Source organism: Esox lucius, chromosome 23 (genome assembly GCF_011004845.1).
Source record: "Esox lucius isolate fEsoLuc1 chromosome 23, fEsoLuc1.pri, whole genome shotgun sequence".
Lineage (NCBI taxonomy): Eukaryota > Metazoa > Chordata > Actinopteri > Esociformes > Esocidae > Esox > Esox lucius.
Genome location: NC_047591.1, coordinates 21,838,761 through 21,858,089, shown reverse-complemented (window position 1 = coordinate 21,858,089; position 19,329 = coordinate 21,838,761). Strand labels below are relative to the sequence as shown.

The following is a 19,329-nucleotide window of genomic DNA, read 5'->3' as shown; positions in this document are numbered from 1 at the left end:
GTGTTTAGACAGTACAATTCTGATCCTTTTCTCCACAACGGGTCTTTTGACTAATCATGCCAGTTTCCGACCAGATATTATTCAGAGATAATGAATCAATTGGCCTGTTCACAACGCAGACTCTTTATTGACATCATGACCTTCAAGGGAAGACCTTCAGACGGCGTTTAACATGTCGTGTACCGGAGTTCTTGGCCGGGCAGGATGAACAGGGCTCCCCAAAGCCGTAGTCCGTGTTGGCACAGCAGCACTCCGATTTGGTGACGGCGCCCTGGAAGGGCCGCACACACGAACCCTTCTTTATGGCCCCGTAGCAGGTGCTGCGCATGTGCGTGTCTGGAGGAGAGAAACACACGCAGGTCCTGTACATGACATCGCTGAACAACAGAAACGATCGGGAAAAACCCCTTGGAGGGCTGAATCATCAGTCATGGGAAAACACTGGCGTTGACGGCCATTTTGGGAGTGCTGAATCATCAGTCGTGGGAAAATATTGGCGTTGACGGTCACTTTGGCTATTTACTCATAACCCACATGAGGTGTGGAGTTGGAAAAGTCAGCTATTTGTCAGCAAACTGTAGCCCATGTCAGCGTCTCTCTTTCGCTCCTCTTTTGCTGTAATTTCCTGCAGACGGACAAATCATATTTCCTGAAATGTACCCCTAAAGACAGATTACGTGGCTAGCTGTGACTCACAATGAGCAATAAGGCCTGAATCTGGAATTAATCCCAAAGCACTTTTAAAATTACTACAGTGTGTTGGGTCCCATTTTAGAAGACTACACTATTTAAATTGTAGGGTCCCGTTTTAAATAACTTGACAATGTAGGGCATAGGGACCCTTTGTAAATGACTAAGTAATATAGAGTGTAGGGACCCTTGGTAAATGACTAGGTAGTATAGAGTGTAGGGTCCCTTTGTAAATGACTAGACAATGTAGGGTCCCTTTTAACATGACTACACAACGTAGGGCGTAGGCTCCCTTTTAGGAGGCAGGAGAGGGGGGCCGAGGGGAAATCTGGCAATAAGCTAAATAATACTCCATGACCCCAGAATCTAAAACAGACTCTGTCTCCCTCGGAAGCAGGGAAGAATGGGCTCCGGGGCAGATTTTGCCTGCGTGCACGTGAGCAGGAATAGGCGTCCGTCCGTGTATGACTGTGTGTGTGTGTGTGTGTAATCACCCCGTCCTCTTTACCTGCACAGAAGCGTCCATCCACACCCACCGCCAACCCGGCCAGGCACTCACACCTAAAGGACCCCTCACTGTTGATGCAGTGGCCGTTCATACACATCCCCGGAGTCAGACACTCATCAACATCTACCAGACAGACACAGGAGGGGGGAGAGGGAAGGGGAGAGGAAGGGAGAGGAAGAGAAACACAGAGGAGGGGGGGGGGGCAGAAGGAGAAATAAAGAGAGAGATGAATAGAGAGATCAATTGAAATTAAAAGAACAAAGGAAGAGACGGGTCACAGTGAGAGTGCCCTTATGGCGCAGGGCGACGTTCCTGAATACGGTCGCGTGGCTAGCAGCTGTTAGCCACCGCACCTCGGGAGGCGTTCCGAGTGGAACACAGACGGGAGCCCTGGAACGCGCAGGCACCAGCATGAAACACCAGGCCGAGCTGGTCCCGGGACCGCGCCCCGGGTTGGGTCCGCCGACGGGCTCACCTGTGCAGTAGCGGCCGGTGGGGGCCAGGGTGAACCCGGGTTTGCAGACGCACTTGAAGCTGCCGTCCTCGTTGATGCACATGCCGTTCAGGCACATGTTGGCGGTGGCGCATTCGTCGTGGTCTGTGGAGGTCGAAAGGTTAAAGGTCCTTTACTACAGGCTCGGACATAGACAGTAATGCCGATAAACATTCAATCAATAGACCGATGCAATTATTTAATGCTCTACATAAATGAATGTGACTGTGAGTATTTGATCATTCATATGATTTAGTGCAATGTTTCTACTCATTAAGCTGAAATGACAGTGACTTTCTCTGACTGTTGCCACAGAGAGCGCGAACAAGAGAACAGCAACTCTGTCAACGACACAGAGGTTAACAGTTAAGTTCAGCATCTGAAAGTTCAGCCCAAAAAATGGTGTTCACAGCCATTAGTGGCTTGCGTTCAGAAAGCTAACACACTAATAACACAGTAAATAGTGAAGGTGTTGTATAAAATCTAAGGAACAATAATCTATAATGTGATGGAGAGTTGTCACACTAGGTTTGAAGTGTCTTCCCATCTCTCTTCTAAATGATACATCGACATGAATCATCAGGGCTTGCTTGAGCTTGACTGATGCAATGGAATCCAATCTCAAATAATGGGAATCAGGGAATTAGAAAATCAAAGTCTGGATTTTACAAACAACCATGTACCGCCAGTGTTTCTGTCCCAGAACAGTTCTGGGACACCATAAAAATGTGTAAGGTCAGACGGCTGCCCTACCCAAATGTGACGATCTATTCATTCCTGACAAAGCTAGGACTGGAGATTCGACTGTCACTTTGTCAGGGCTGGACGTGCATTTTAACCTGATCTGCCCACTCCTCCTGTCAGCTACGCTGCTTCTTCCCCCTGCAGTGATCTCTCTCAGAGCATGGCTCTGTTCCTCTGTTCAGCCTGTACTGGCGACTGCTAGTAAAAGGAGTTTCATAATCTGGACCCTTTTCTCCTAAGACAGCCTTGCCTCTATTATCTCTGCTGATATTATGCAATGTTCTAATTGGCTTTTATTCCCCTGACTCCCTTACATTGATCAGCCCCTCTAATTGGCTGTTTCTAACAGTTGGAGGACTAAATTATCTCAAGCTCAACATTTAAATGCCCTGGGAAAAAAAGATAAATGTTTCTCCTAACTATAACCTTGAAGCTAGACCACCAAAATGTTTAATAGAAATGTACAAAGGTAAAAAAAAAACACATAATTTAATATCCTGTTGGCCAGTCTTTTTTTTCTTTACCGGAAGGCAAGCAAGGTAAGCTAGCTTTCTAGTAAACTCTTTGGAAAAGACCATGATGTGTTTTATAACAAAAATAACATGATATATATAAAGTAACTGAACAAAATAGTAATGTGTCCTATAACTGGGGAGTGGGGCCGATAATTAGGGGGGTCGTATTTATTAGCTACATTGCTAATTAACTAGCTGAAAATAATATTTATACAACGTAAAGTTAATTTATTTCAAAACAGCTGTTCAATATGCCGAGGGAGTATAATATTTTTGCCAAGGGAGTATTCATATTTTTACAGTACTTATGTGGTTCTGTGTGTTGTCTACCCATCCTGCTGTTTTTTGCCTTTGGCCAGGATGGGATTCTGAACCGACTTGGTACCTGGTTTAGTAACGGTTAAATAAATAAACAAACCCCTGGCACATCTGGCAACGCAAGCGAGCTAAAGCAAATGTAAGAAAAATATATATATTTCAAAAGATCTCACCGACACAGTTCCTGGCATCTGGCGTGAGCTGAAAACCTGCATTACAGATGCACTGGAAAGTGCCTTCCGTGTTCAGACAGCGGCCGTTTTTACACAGCAGCCCATTGTGCAGGCACTCGTCAATGTCTGGTGAGAAAATCACATTCTGGATCATTTTCATAGCCACCTCCATAGAGAAATGCTTGCCTAGTCCGATATCAACACCCCTGCAATGGTTTCCTGGCCCCTGGCCCCTTGCCTGGACTTCTTCTTGGTCCCTTGTCAAAGTCAAACAGTGTCTGAGTGAGTAATGAGGTAGGTCTACCATAGAAGTAAAATAAATAGAATGACATTGGTGTTGTCCTTCTACTTCTGTGTGCTCTACCTGGCACTCAGTTAAATGGCTTAGCAAAACCACTTGCAGTCTGCTTGTACTGCTTGTACCAGTCTTTTAAACGTTAAAGTTAGGTAGTCAGGTCACTGTAGCAGCAAAAGGGTGTTTTCACCGTCTGACTGAGCCATTGAAGTCCACTACTAATGTTTGTGAAGACAACTTACTATATACAAACTCAGTGACACAGCTCTGTCGAGTTAAATACAGACTGACGCAGCTCTGTAGAGTTATATACAGACTGACGCAGCTCTGTCGAGTTATATACAGACTGACTCAGCTCTATCAAATTATATATAGACACACTGACACAGCTCTGTCAAATTATATATAGCCTCGAAGACACAGCTCTGTCAAATGATATATAGACTCACTGACACAGCTCTGTCAAATGATATATAGACTCACTGACACAGCTCTGTCAAATGATATATAGACTCACTGACACAGCTCTGTCAAATGATATATAGACTCACTGACACAGCTCTGTCAAATGATATATAGACTCACTGACACAACTCTGTCAAATGATATATAGACTCACTGACACAGCTCTGTCAAATGATATATAGACTCACCGACACAGCTCTGTCAAATGATATATAGACTCACTGACACAACTCTGTCAAATGATATATAGACTCACTGACACAGCTCTGTCAAATGATATATAGACTCAATGACACAGCTCTGTCAAATGATATATAGACTCACTGACACATCTCTGTCAAATGATATATAGACTCACTGACACAGCTCTGTCAAATGATATATAGACTCACCGACACAGCTCTGTCAAATGATATATAGACTCACCGACACAGCTCTGTCAAATGATATACAGACTCAATGACACAGCTCTGTCAAATGATATATAGACTCAATGACACAGCTCTGTCAAATGATATATAGACTCATTGACACAGCTCTGTCAAATGATATATAGACTCATTGACACAGCTCTGTCAAATGATATATAGACTCATTGACACAGCTCTGATGAAGTAGAATACGGACTGAAGTTCACTAAAACTGAATAATTAAAAAACAACTAACCAATGCAAGCCTGCTTCCCTGGGATTCGGAGAAACCCCGTGTGGCACTTGCAGTAGAAGGACCCGGCTGTGTTGACACAGTCCCCATGTGGGCACGGGTCCGACGAGCACTCGTCCACATCTGCGGAAAGAACGGACGTTCTGAGAGGACAGCCAGTGGGGGGGGTCCATGGCTTTGTCTACTGCCTTTCAACACTATAGGACCATCGTGCCTTTCAGACCAACATTAACAGCCAGAGCCCAACGCCGTTTCTCGTCATTATCATAACGAATTTGGCCCTATTAGCATACACATTCTCGCCCGCGCATCACCATCCAGCCAGAGAGTTCATCAACTCGGTCGCTGTCAAACTACACAGAAAAGGCTAAAAAAATTACAAATCACAGAATTTGTTTGTTTTAAATGGTTAATGGATTATAATTTTTTTTAACACAGGAATGTGTATGTTTTGAAGGTCTTATGATACGGATACATAGAAGGGCTATTTCTAAGAACACAGGCTATAGTATTTTCATTTGTTTATTAGGCCCGACATATGTACAAAATGAAAATGACTAAATAAATATTTTGACGATGTACAATGTAAAACAACAGACATTATCGACCAGTTTGGGACAACCAAAGGATATCCCCATGAATAGCCATACATAGGCCTAAAGAACGGTGGCTTGATAAACACGATACATTTGATAAATAAATAAAGGAAATTATTCCCGTGATCACGCCAGCCTCCGGCTGTTAGCTTCGCATTCACAGAACACTCCAGAACACTATTAAGCACACCCTAATAGAAACGCACACCCTAATAGAAACGCACACCCTAATAAAAACGCACACCCTAATAAAAACGCACACCCTAATAAAAACGCCCACCCTAATAAAAACGCACACCCTAATAGAAACGCACACCCTAATAGAAACGCACACCCTAATAGAAAAAGAAAACAGGTTTGTTGATTTGATATTTGGTGATTGTTGGTATTTCTTTTTGTGAATAATTATTTAGCCCAATACATTTGTAGAATCTTACTCTTCAGTAAAATAGGCAGAGGAAATTCAAAGAGAGATGATAGGACGTTCATGCAATTTTGTTTATCTCTCCTAAGAAAAACAGTAACGAAGTAATACGTTTGTTGAATTGGTGACTGCTAAAGAACGTCTGGTATTTCATTTTGTGAAGACTTATTTAGATTTACATTTTAGATGTACATTTTGATGAATTTGCCTACACAAGAATGCTGAACCACGGTGAGGTGCGATACACAGGCTGAGTTCATTTCCATCTTTAACAGGCAACCCATGGAGAACACTTCACAGTGCTCGTATCCCAAAACGCCAGCGCTCTGCTGCATGCCAACTCTAGCGTACCGGAACATTCTCTGCGGGCGTCCACGGCGTAGCCGACGTTGCACTGACAGCGGTAGCTGGATCCAGCGGGGATGCAGCGTCCATGCAGACACAGGTTGGGCAGCTGCCTGCAGACATCCACCGTCTGGTTGAGGGCGGCCGTGTCTGACGGGCACCAACACAGCCGGGATGAGCTCCAGCCCTCCCTCTTTTCATCCCTCCGTCCAATCACCCCTACATCCCTCTGTCCAATCACCCCTACATCCCTCTGTCCAATCACCCCTACATCCCTCTGTCCAACCACCCCTACATCCCTCTGTCCAACCACCCCTACATCCCTCTGTCCAACCACCCCTACATCCCTCTGTCCAATCACCCCTACATCCCTCTGTCCAACCACCCCTACATCCCTCTGTCCAACCACCCCTACATCCCTCTGTCCAACCACCCCTACATCCCTCTGTCCAACCACCCCTACATCCCTCTGTCCAACCACCCCTACATCCCTCCGTCCAATCACCCCTACATCCCTCCGTCCAACCACCCCTACATCCCTCCGTCCAATCACCCCTACATCCCTCTGTCCAATCACCCCTACATCCCTCTGTCCAATCACCCCTACATCCCTCTGTCCAACCACCCCTACATCCCTCTGTCCAACCACCCCTACATCCCTCTGTCCAACCACCCCTACATCCCTCTGTCCAACCACCCCTACATCCCTTCATCCAATATCCCCTCTGTCCAATCACCCCTACATCCCTCTGTCCAACCACCCCTACATCCCTCTGTCCAACCACCCCTACATCCCTCCGTCCAATCACCCCTACATCCCTCCGTCCAACCACCCCTACATCCCTCCGTCCAATCACCCCTACATCCCTCTGTCCAATCACCCCTACATCCCTCTGTCCAATCACCCCTACATCCCTCTGTCCAACCACCCCTACATCCCTCTGTCCAACCACCCCTACATCCCTCTGTCCAACCACCCCTACATCCCTTCATCCAATATCCCCTCTGTCCAATCACCCCTACATCCCTCTGTCCAACCACCCCTACATCCCTTCATCCAATCACCCCTCTGTCCAACCACCCCTACATCCCTCCGTCCAATCACCCCTACATCCCTCTGTCCAATCACCCCTACATCCCTCTGTCCAATCACCCCTACATCCCTCTGTCCAACCACCCCTACATCCCTCTGTCCAACCACCCCTACACCCCTCTGTCCAACCACCCCTACATCCCTTCATCCAATATCCCCTCTGTCCAATCACCCCTACATCCCTCTGTCCAACCACCCCTACATCCCTTCATCCAATCACCCCTCTGTCCAATCACCCCTACATCCCTCCCTCTTTTCATCCCTCCATCCAATCACGCTTTCATCCCTCCCTAGCCTTCCCTTCCTCCATCTACTCCTCCTTCCCTCTCTTCATCCATCTCTCATCCCCTCACTCCATTCATCCATATAATACAGACACTGTGGACATGTATGTCTTATGTTCTGCAGCCACGAGAGCGTAGAGGTTCTCGTACCTTCAAAGGTCGGCCTGTGTCTGTCCCCGTTGGGAATCCCTTGGCCATTCAGGGACGGGTCGTACCCTCCGTTGGGCCTGGACGGGTCGTACCCTCCGTTGGGCCTGGACGGGTCGTACCCTCCGCTGGGCCTGGACGGGTCGTACCCTCCGCTGGGCCTGGACGGGTCGTACCCTCCGCTGGGCCTGGACGGGTCGTACCCTCCGTTGGGCCTGGACGGGTCGTACCCTCCGCTGGGCCTGGATGGGTCGTACCCTCCGCTGGGCCTGGACGGGTCGTACCCTCCGCTGGGCCTGGACGGGTCGTACCCTGGGTAAGGCCGGACAGGGACTCCTTCCACACATAGTCTGCGGTACTCCTCTGGGTGATAAGTCAAAGGTCAATGGTTAGACAGCAGCAAGGAGAGGTCAAACAGAGGGTCATGCACCTACTGCATCATATCCGAGGAGACGTAGCCCCCGGCACTGTCTGGATGACGGGGAGACAGAGTTGAAAGGTCAGACATCAATGTGTTAGACAGCAGTCAGAACAGAGGGTGAACTCAACTCTACTGTGCTGAAACAGATCCTTTCAAAGAACACTAAGCTGTATACTTAAAATTCTGAAACATAAATCTCCCTTCGACATCAAAGCAGAACCTCCACTGGTAGCCTTGAGAGCTCACACACAGCTCGTGTCCTAGGACGGTCCAGCAGTCTAAGCCGCTGCTTCTGGCGCACACACACTCTGCAACCTGGGTTTGAATCTCGCCCTCTTCGCAAAAATTTCTGCTGGGTTTTTTTTTTGAGGGGACGCTCGGATGAGTTGTGAGTTGTGAATTCTGCATTTTAGGATGTGTTTGGGTGTACAACTTAATGTGTGGTGAGTAAACGTTGTTAAACGCTGTCATTCCACTTTCGCTGCAGATAATCTATGGGAGTTTTCTTACATCACCACAGATTTTGCACGTATGCCATGACCGCCATGCCAACACAATCGACCATTACCTCTAGCAAAGCATTTCTAGCAAGAGCAGACATCATGAAACGAATACAATTATTGCTTGGAGTGAAATGTATCTAAAAGTAAAACAGGGACCCTGGTGGGAAAATGGTTGGAAACTGCTGGTCAAGGAGAAGCTTGAAAACCAACGCCCTAGATGGTCATCCTATCCCAAGGCTTGAGGCGAGACAACACGTTCCAGTGAAGTGGGCGGTGTAACAGCAGGCATCCTGTGTGGACAGCCCCGTCTGGGGAAGGAGCCAGAGGAAATTGGGGTGGGTGCTAGGGGCTTTAAGAACTTTCCAACCTGCAAAAGACGTAACCCAGGTACTGTTCTCTTTCTGCCTGCCGAAACGCCGTATTATCTGGTACCGCCTAACAGGCGCTTTGAATTGTGCTCGGCAGTATATTCAGCGGTTCTCCACGATGCTTGGTGAGCATTTGCGTTTTGGGGGCTTTTACAGGCAGAACTTGCAAAAGTGTGGTACAGAAACATTGGTATGAAACCAAAGGTTCAGGACTGTCTTACCAGGGTCAGGACAGCCTAACCAGGGTCAGGGCAGCCTAACCAGGGTCAGGACAGCCTAACCAGGGTCAGGACAGCCTAACCAGGGTCAGGACTGCCTAACCAGGGTCAGGACAGCCAAACCAGCGTCAGGACAGCCAAACCAGCGTCAGGACAGCCTAACCAGCGTCAGGACAGCCTAACCAGGGTCAGGGCAGTTTTATCAGGACTGTATAATCACGATCTGGACTCACCAGACCCTCGGACAGGGCACATTTCGGGCAGTGCCCCTCGTGCCCAGCAGCGTCCGCTGTCACAGCAACACGCAGATTTACTGAAAAGGCCGGGAAGCTCTTGTGCACAGCGTCCATTCAGCAGGCCCCCGAAACACGAGCCTGGCCGCTGGTCTGAGAGAGAGGGGACAAGGAATCACATATCATCACACACAGTCACTTTCAGGCAATAGTGGCAACACAAAAAGACAAGGACAGACAGACCAAGCTTCCAATATTTAACTAAACATTTCTATGTTTAACTCAACATTTCTCACAGCTAACAAGTAGTTCATTTAATCCAGCAATTTATGGCAACGTTTCAGATTCTGCCGTGAAAATACAGGTGAACACTTTGCCTTCGTTTCCACAGGATTCCCAGTGGTTGACGACTTCACACATCTGGCAGAAAACCTGTCAGTGTCAGTTGAGTGTAAACCCATTTAGCGTTTGGCATTTCTGCTTCTCCGGTTTCTGAAAACACAACAGTCGCTCTCCCGGCGGCCCCTTCCTGCTCTTACCGGTGTTTACTTGGTAACAACATGGAGACGTGTTTGAGTGTGTTTTAATATTTGCAGAAGTGCCATAAATACACGTCCACATAAACACACAGACACACTAGCTTGTGGGTCGAACTGAGAAAGCTGGCAATCCCCCTCTTTTTTCTTTTTTACACAAACGTCTTCTGGCTGCATATTTCGACAGTGTGGTGAGATGGAGAGAGGGGGCTGGGTTTCCGACAGTAGCCCGGCTCAGCTGGATATAGGGCAGCAGGGAACTTCTGAAGAACCAGGGCGTGTCCCAAATGCCACTACTCCCTATAGAGTGCATTAGGTTTGACCAGAGCCCTGTAGGGCAATTCACCTCATGGGGAATAGGGTGTAATTTAGAACGCAGGCTTAGTCTTAGTCTCAACCTATGACCTGCGGGCCTCAAGAGAGAGCAGAGGTGTCAGTCGTTGAGACAATGTAAAGGCCTCCGGCTTATAGTAATGTAACGTTGAGACAATGTAAAGGCCTCCGGCTTATAGTAATGTAACGTTGAGACAATGTAAAGGCCTCCGGCTTATAGTAATGTAACGTTGAGACAATGTAAAGGCCTCCGGCTTATAGTAATGTAACGTTGAGACAATGTAAAGGCCTCCGGCTTATAGTAATGTAACGTTGAGACAATGTAAAGGCCTCCGGCTTATAGTAATGTAGCGCTGAGAGCAGAGGTGTCCGTCTCATTTGGTCGTCCACTGGGAGGGACGATTTGGCCTTTCACCACTAAGTTGAGACGGACAAATAAATGTTCAACCTTCAATTTTTCTCATTTGCAACACATTCCCTAGGCGTAGATTTAGTGTTGGCTTCACATGCTCGTGGGAAATAGAAAACTGGAAAGGCAGACAAGACTGGGGTAAAAGTCAATTCTTGAACAATATGGCTTTATCCTGCTCGACAACTTTGCTAACATTGGAAGTTCAATTAGCTTAGCATATACACCAACTTATGAACTTTAAAAATGAAGGACAACTGAACAACACAATTGTTTTAAGCTTCAAGAGATTTATTAAAACTGTTGCACCCAATCAGTTCCCTGATCCACAAGGTAATTTCTTAACAAAAATGTTGTCTTAAAAGGCAATGTAATCCTACAACCCCCACCCAGAACACTCAAAAACACAACGGACCACCCCCCAGAGCCCAGCTACCCTCCAGGTTTCCCTGTAGGTCCTTTGCATTAATTGGCTAAGAATTCAACACACCAAACTTCCTGCAGGTAAACATTCACAGCTAAGAAATAGCAGACAACACTGCAGCACACCAGGAGATTGCGATGCCTGATCCAACCTAACAGAGTTTGTTTGGTGTTCTTGGGTCGGTCGTTTGGAGGGCTGAAGGAGAGTGGGATAAGGGCTTGGGCTTGAGGAGAGCGGGGCCATGTACTTAATCTCTGCAGCTGGTTATCTAGGGGCTGAAGCGGCTCCCTGCTAAAGGTTGGCCTGGAGAACCAGAGGAGTAACAGATGAGGCAGCCAGCCAGAGATTCGGATGCCTTCAGTTCTGCAGCTTCCCAAACCAGAATGGCCTCAAGCAGTGCTCTGGATGTGAAAAAGGGGGCAATTTGGGGCAATCTTGCCCACAGGGGGCTTCCAGCAGTTTATAAACCTGGCATAATTTCTTCTCCTTTTTTCCGGACTTTATCTTGAGTTTCTTTCTTCGCTATGATCAAATAACTCTTCAAACACCTATTGAAATGTAATGTTGAAGCTTGAAATCGCCCAACTTGGTGCTAATTATATTACATTTAACGTTGATGTCTTTTTAGTTATTCACATTGTACTAAATCTCTGGACCACAGGGCTAGTGTAGCTGGACACCCTGAATGTGAATATGATAGAAGTTAGAGGTAGAATTATTTATTATTTAATTAAAAAAAAAAAATACTAAAATGGCGTACTATTATCACAGTGACTTCAGTTACATTCATGTAAGTTAAATATTATATATATTTTAATGTATTTACTTCTTACACTATGAGCACATACAAAAAGACTTGTCCAATAACACCAGGCCCATTGTTCAAGACTAAGACATTTTGAAATAGCAGCCAAAAGTAATTCTGATTGAGCGAGTAGGAAAAAATTGGAAAATTATTGCACTCACTCCTATGAATCGCTCAAGAAGAGAACATATGCCAAAGGAGTTCAGTGTAAAGGTACCATACCTCAACAACAACCACCCATGATGAAGTGGACAGTATCTTTGTTTCCTTTCCTCACACAACTTTTCATCCGCGGAATGTCAAGCAGGTGGTAAGTGTTAAGGCCAAGTTGCTGACATGGAGTGATCTCTACCCAACACACACACACATAAATAAAAACACACGCGTGCAGACACACACACACTCACACTCGTTCTCGTGAGGGACAGCAACATTCATTCTCTGCTTGTTGGAGCATGCTTCTCATGTAAAAGGGGGCCTGGCCTAGGGTTGTTTTCTACCCTGGATCACCCTGGGGGTCATTCAAGTTGAATGGAAGTCTTGTCACTGGCTAAGACCCAGCACAGATGAGAGTTAGAGAGAGAAAAAGAATGTCACTGAGTGAAAAGAGAGAGAGAGACAGAGTGTGAAAGACAGCCAGAGGCAGAGATAAATAGAGAGAGACAACGCAAGAACATGTGACCATGCGAGAGAGACATACTATAAGGCTCCCGGGAGGCCCCAGTAACACACAAAAAAAAAAACCAGAGGTGCTGATGGAATGAGGAGGTTATGGGGCAGGCTGTGGGTTATGGAGCAGGATCTCGCATAACGAGGTCAATGACAATAGTTGTTAACAGGAAACCCGAGGGCAGTGACCTGCACCTTTCTGTCTGAGCCAGAAGTGGAAAGACCGGGATGTTCGGTCCCTCCCCATTCTAGGGATGGCCATTTGGTTCATGCTACAGGCTGGCCAGAAACATATGGGTTATTTCCACAACCGTACCGCATTTGAAATCATGATGGGCCGATACCTGTGATTGTTTTCGATTATTTTGTATTATTATTCCGATAAGACCAATCAACATTGCTTCTCCAAGAGTCACTGGTCAAGAGTACATTTTGGTTTCTAAAGTGCAATTGTACATTCACCAGTGTTTCCCTGTTAACTAGGAGCCAGCCTCGGGCCAGTGGATAGATAACATATAACATACAGCCTTTATGATGGAATGACTGGGACTAGGTCCCAACAGGGCCTTTCCACAGGGAGAACACCAAATCCAACATCCGCAAACAGGAAGAGTGAGCAGAGACGGACAGAGAGGCAGACGGAGAGATTCAGACACAGATGGAAAGTGACAGACAGGTAGAGATAGGGTAGTGGTAGGAGAGAGAAGAGAGAGAGAGTAGAGGGAGAGAGAGGGAGTGTAGAGAGAGAGAGTAGAGAGAGTGAGAGAGAGAGAGGAGTACGGGAGGAAGCTGCTATCACTTGGTCACAGCCTAGTAGACATATTTGGAGATATGATTACAGACACTCTCCACTCATTCACTGTTAAACCACTAGACACTCTCCACTCATTCACTCAGTCTTCTCAGAGCCAAATAACCTTGTTGCTAAAAACATCTGACATACAGAAAAACACACATTCCCAGCCCAGTACGCTGGACATAAACCATTCATACAGATGGGATGAGATGCAGATGGGAAATTGGCAAATAAACTTAAAGTACAGATGACTGTTTCGACACAGATTTTTAAAAACATTGTCAACCGAAAAGCCCAGTGAGCAAAACAATGTTTGCTTGATACTGCAAGCGTTTAAAACTCAACAAACACTCAGGACCACAACCGGCCAGTACCTACAGTAACCCACAGAGACACCCGGCCTTAAACCCCAAGGAGCAAACAACAGTAGTGTTGAATTTCAGTGGCTAGGAAAAACTCCCTAAGAAGGTCGAATTTTAGGAAGAAACCTAGAGAGGACCCAGGCTCAGAGGGGTGACCAGTCCTCTTCTGGCTGTGCCGGGTGAGATATTAAGAGTCCAATTGGAATAATAAATAATTTCTCTTGGCTAAATCCAGAGTATATTGATTTTAGACTAGGTCAGAAGTATGACCAGGTGGACAAGGACAGGAACAGCAACGGTCCCCCCAAACCAGGTAATCCGCAGGTGTGGACCAGGACCTCATCTCCTTCTAAAATTTAAAATTGGAGGAAACTGAGAAAAAGTTAGTAGTACATCCCATGTCCCCAGCACAATAATATAGCAGCGTAACACCTTGGAAACTGAGACGGGGGGGTCCGGTGACACTGTGGCCCTACCCGGGGGAGGCCCCGGACAGGGCCCAACAGGCAGGAAATCAATTCATGGCCTATATCAGAACCTCTGGACCTGGGCCCTGGATGTGAACCCAAAAATACCCAAATAATGATTTTTCTCAGAGAACATCAGATCTCTGGAACTAAAGGCAATATTTTTTTTTGAAATAAATGCTATATTTTTTTAATTAGTACTAAACATATATATATATATAAATAATTTAGAATACTACACACACCAAGTACTATGTTTAAAATGAAGGGTCAGCAGAACACCTAAAGGAGGCAACAAACGGACTGAGACTAAAGCATGCAGGGGAAATCTAGTCATTACAGAGAAAATTTAAACATGGCCGCCATGAATGCTGGTGGCTGTGTCAGTCATGTACAGCCACTGAAAGGGCCGAGATGTCAAAAGATGACTGGTGGTCGAGTCAGGAAGGTCGCTCACATAGAACGACACAGTCGCTTCAGGCCCAGCCCCTGAGTGTGGGAACGAGGCCGAGAGCATCTGGTGGGTAACAGACTCAGCACCATGCAGATTTCACAGGGATAACGCAGCACCTGAAACCACACACACACGCACGCACGCAAAGATGACAAGAACACACAGACATTCGGATATGCACCCACACACAACTGACAAAAAACCTTGCGCACGCGCGCACACTCGCGCGACAACAAAAAGCACATACACTCACTTTTGTGTGTGTGTGACATTTGCCCACCAGTTCCTGTCACCTATATTACATTTCTCTGTAGTTTGTGTTTTGTCACTTGACCTTCATGCTGTTTTAAGATCCTATTTTGGATGTTCTATTTAATTTTTTTTTATCTTGAAGAGCCTAAGAAGAACTAGCTGGACTTCTGGTGGTTAATGTACACTAGGCCTATCCAACTCTTGGAACTCTTCACATGAAGGGTAGGATGAAAGTCCAAATATACCAACCAATATGCTTCCACCAAAAAGAACAGGACTTAAAGTGAACCTGTATTTGACCCTTTGATTGACCAGATTTTAGTGGGATAAAATGCAATTTGACATGAACACAATCTGAGAAAATAACACCATCTGGTCAAATTTTTGTCTACCTGGTGTCAACTTACCAAAGCAGCGAGTTTTGTCTGGGGACGTAATGAAGCCTGAGGGACAGACGCAGGAGTAACTGCCCGCAGAGTTCACACACTGCCCTCTGTCACACACACGGGAAATGGTGTTACACTCATCCACATCTGAAATCACAGGGAAAGACACGCCTTTTATTAACCACTGTCTCACAAGACACTCAAGTATTTTATTATCTTACAGTGAACTGGAAATATCAGCTGTTATGGCATTTTACTGACACGGAGCATTCTTCATTCTGTCCTATTCAGTAAGAGATATATACATCATAATATAACATATATTAGCATAATGGTATACATTAACATACCATAAAATATACAACATATATAAAATGACATAACATACTGATATATAATAATATACCATAACATATACTGTTACATATAATACGATAGCATATCATCAAATATACCAATAAATCATAATATATAACAGCAGTGATGAACGGATGCCCAGTATTTAATGCCTGTATCTACAGGCTCGTTCACGTACAGAAAATGGCACCATACCGATGCCAAGCTAGTGGAAGGGCCAGTATATGGACAGGAAGAGCATGACAGGACTAATGACTCCATTCGCCCCCGTGTCTAAGGCAGCACGCTTGGTGTCGGAACTGTCGCTCACCAAACTAGCACAGAGTCAGCGGCTCTCACATGCCAGACGACGCCTTGCGCTCAGGGGGAACACGCCCGGGGGAGAGAAAAGGCCCATTTTGAGACTTAAAAGGGAAGGAGCCATCTCAGGATTCTGGGGTTTTTAGTCCTGTTGCGTGCTTGTTGCCCTTTGCGTTCATTGGTTACAGTAGTTCCGGCTAATTGATCTACTATGCTCGAAACATAAAATGTTTCACATGATACGAATCCTTTGAAAAATAAAATATGGAGTTTTTTTTATCACCGAAGACAGAGTTCAATTGGATGTGATTTTGAAGTAGGTGGCACACATAAGAAAGTGAACAAGGTTTTACATATGACTGCTACATCGGACAGATGAAGAGAGCTGGAAAGACAAAAAAAAACAGTACTGTACATATTCACTGCAGGCAGCAGACCACCAGAGCTGCACATTACACAACCTTTTTGAAGTTAAACTGCATATCAAGTTGTGGTTCAAAAGCATAAACACAAAGACAATATGGTAATTGTTCATTAGGATGCAATTAGGGGTGAATTAGTAGTAATTCAGTAGTAAAACACCTGGAGGGGGAAATGGAGGTGAAAGGACATATTCACAGAGAACATGTTGACACAGGGGGTTTAATCTGAGCCGGGTTGTCACAACAGGAAATGTAGGGACGTTTTACTTCAACTATATTTAACCAGGTCGAGTATCACTGGACAAAAATGGCAGCACAGCATCTACATAAAATAGAGTTTAATGTGATTACCAAAAATAAAAAGGTTACCCAACCCGAAGGCCAGGGAACTACAATTCCCAGTTAAACAGGAGGATTTGGGAGGTGCAGTGTGAGCAATAGGTGAGAACATCAACACCCTCCTATGAAATCATCCGTCAAACGTTATCGCAGTTTAAAAACCACCATGTGACCAGATCCTGTAATTTAAAGCTATTTTGTAACTTTACACACATTTATAGTATATTAGGGGCTGAGAAGAGAAACTAAATATATTTGAAATGACTAAAAACAAACCGACCAACACTGGAACGGTATGTTTTTAGTTTTTTATTCTGACGGCAAGGCTGTTTTAGTGAAGGACAGCCCCCTCTGGATGCTGCTGAAGACTAAATCTAGTCTCAAGGGAGCAATGGCAGCCCTGCCTTAAGCCCTCAATCACACTAACTATTCAATAAATGTTTTAATTCCACCTACTACACCTGAAAGTAAATCGCAAAATTCCCTTTGATTACCTTACAGAAGTAACACAATCCAACAAAGCACTCTCTCACTTTAATCTCAAATGTGGTGTATATCCAGTAGTGGCACGACGAAACGGACGAAAAGAAGAATAGGAGAAACGGGGACCAGGCGTCAACTGAGACCCCTGGCCTGCACTTACTCACCCTGGCACTTCTGGGAGACCTCGTTCTGCCGGTGTCCAGGCGGGCATTTACACTGGTACGAACCCACCGTGTTGATGCAATGTCCTCCCTGGCAGAGTCCCGGGATGGCCTGGCACTCATCAACGTCTAGACACGGGACGACAGAGCACATGAACAACAACAACAACAACAACAACACGTGCGGTTGGGGGTCACTAGTGCACCGTGTAAAAATGGGCACCGATCCACGTGTGACACAAACAGGAAGTCATGAAATACTGAAGCAGCATGAATCACAGCGGCTCAGTTGTAAAAATGAGAAAGTGAATGGAGCACGGAGGAAAGTGTTTACCATACATCTGTTGGTACCTTCTAGTAGTTCAGTGACTTTAAATGGCGGCCTAACAGTTTGGATTGTGATGTAACTGGCGTGAAAAGGACTGTTAGTGCAGTGCACCAGTAGTGCTTCAAAACTGGATGTCAAGTAAAGGCCCGAGTGTTCGCAAAAGTGTGAGGTAATGAGGTTTTGCTGTTTTAATAAACCCCAAAGGGATTAGTCGATAATTATAGTTAGGCAGATGTGTGTGTGTGTGTGTGTGTGTGTGTGTGTGTGTCACTACTGACATGGCCAGCAGATCAAAACAGATTCTGTAGGAATAAAAAAATGGGCCACATTTCTTATATCAAATGTGTAACGAGTGTTCACAACACTGCTATAGACTAAGAAAGATCAAATGTATCCTATTTCTGTTTTTAAAAAGTCTCACATTTGGACCATACTGCATATGTTCTTAATTGAAAGACTCCAAGCTCTATAAAAACACAATTAATACAAACAAATCCACAGTTATGTAGAGGCATTATTCTTGGTTCTATTAAAAGGGAATAAAACAAAATCTAAATGCACCGCATTTGAACATTGAACAGTTAAAACAGAAATGTTCTAAGACCATTTCCCAAAGTTTCCCTAAACGTTTAAAGCGGAAATCCTTAGCAGAGACACATCACACAACATAAAACCAAAAGTAGCAGCACAGGACAACAGCATGCAGTGTTTCTGTCTTTTGCCCCAGTGTCATATTTAAACAAAATCAAAAAATGAAAGACAGATGTGAGGCAAAAAGCAGCTAGAAACTGTATAACTAACCAGAATCTGTTATTCACAATGCTAGTAAAGCCCAAGTGTACAGAACCAAAAAAAGAGTTAACCAGAGCCAAAAACAAATTAGCTTGATCCCTAGCATGTTTTTGCAAGGAAACACCTACTCTGCACATGAAAAATAATTCTGGGGGGAAAAAAGCTTTTACTTTGGCACAGAGTGAAGTCTAAAAAGGACCTAGTCCCCTCCATTCATAACATATGCAACTTTTGGAGAAAAAAAAAAAAAACTGTATTGAGTTCAGATGTTTCATCTATGAGAAGATCGGCAGAATGTGGGCCCAGGTCCAACATCGCCCTACAGGCTCCAGTGCCTGGCCACTGGGCTTCCTCTCCCCATGGGAACTGGAAACAGCGACCCGATGCTTCAGATTTACACATCTGGTTCCTTGTTCGTCTGTGGGGTGGAACCGGTTCCCCTACAGCAGATTCCCTCCTAACTGTCAGCAAGGATTCCGGTACACCAATGAATTTTAAACACAGTGCTAATTTATATCAGACCAGTCAGCTAAGAGAAGAGTCATAACTGCTCTCATTACCATTAAAACCGCTGGTTTACATTTAAATGTACTCTGACCAACAAGACTGTCAGGGCACACTCGTCTCTCTATTCAAATTCTCACTCCCTCTCTCACCAATCGTTCTTGTGACTGACAATTCCTCCACTATTTTGATGTTCCACTCAGCTTAAGATGATTACGGTAAACATTAGAAACCACTTGGTTTTGATGTTCCAG

At 45.3% G+C, this 19,329-nt stretch overlaps 1 protein-coding gene across 1 annotated transcript in view; it reads right to left on the bottom strand.

Annotated features, from left to right (window-relative positions):
- Positions 1–19,329, bottom strand: part of LOC105024021 (fibrillin-2) — a 79,664-nt gene that overhangs the window by 46,982 nt on the left and 13,353 nt on the right. Inside the window, exons 7-16 of the mRNA XM_034289946.1 lie at positions 17,455–17,580; positions 15,411–15,536; positions 9,497–9,649; positions 7,757–8,116; positions 6,236–6,379; positions 4,868–4,987; positions 3,442–3,567; positions 1,674–1,796; positions 1,199–1,321; positions 184–336 (exon numbers count right to left, since the gene is read on the bottom strand). Coding sequence (XP_034145837.1) covers positions 184–336; positions 1,199–1,321; positions 1,674–1,796; positions 3,442–3,567; positions 4,868–4,987; positions 6,236–6,379; positions 7,757–8,116; positions 9,497–9,649; positions 15,411–15,536; positions 17,455–17,580 — 1,554 coding nt within the window. The remainder of the gene's footprint in view (positions 1–183; positions 337–1,198; positions 1,322–1,673; positions 1,797–3,441; positions 3,568–4,867; positions 4,988–6,235; positions 6,380–7,756; positions 8,117–9,496; positions 9,650–15,410; positions 15,537–17,454; positions 17,581–19,329) is intronic.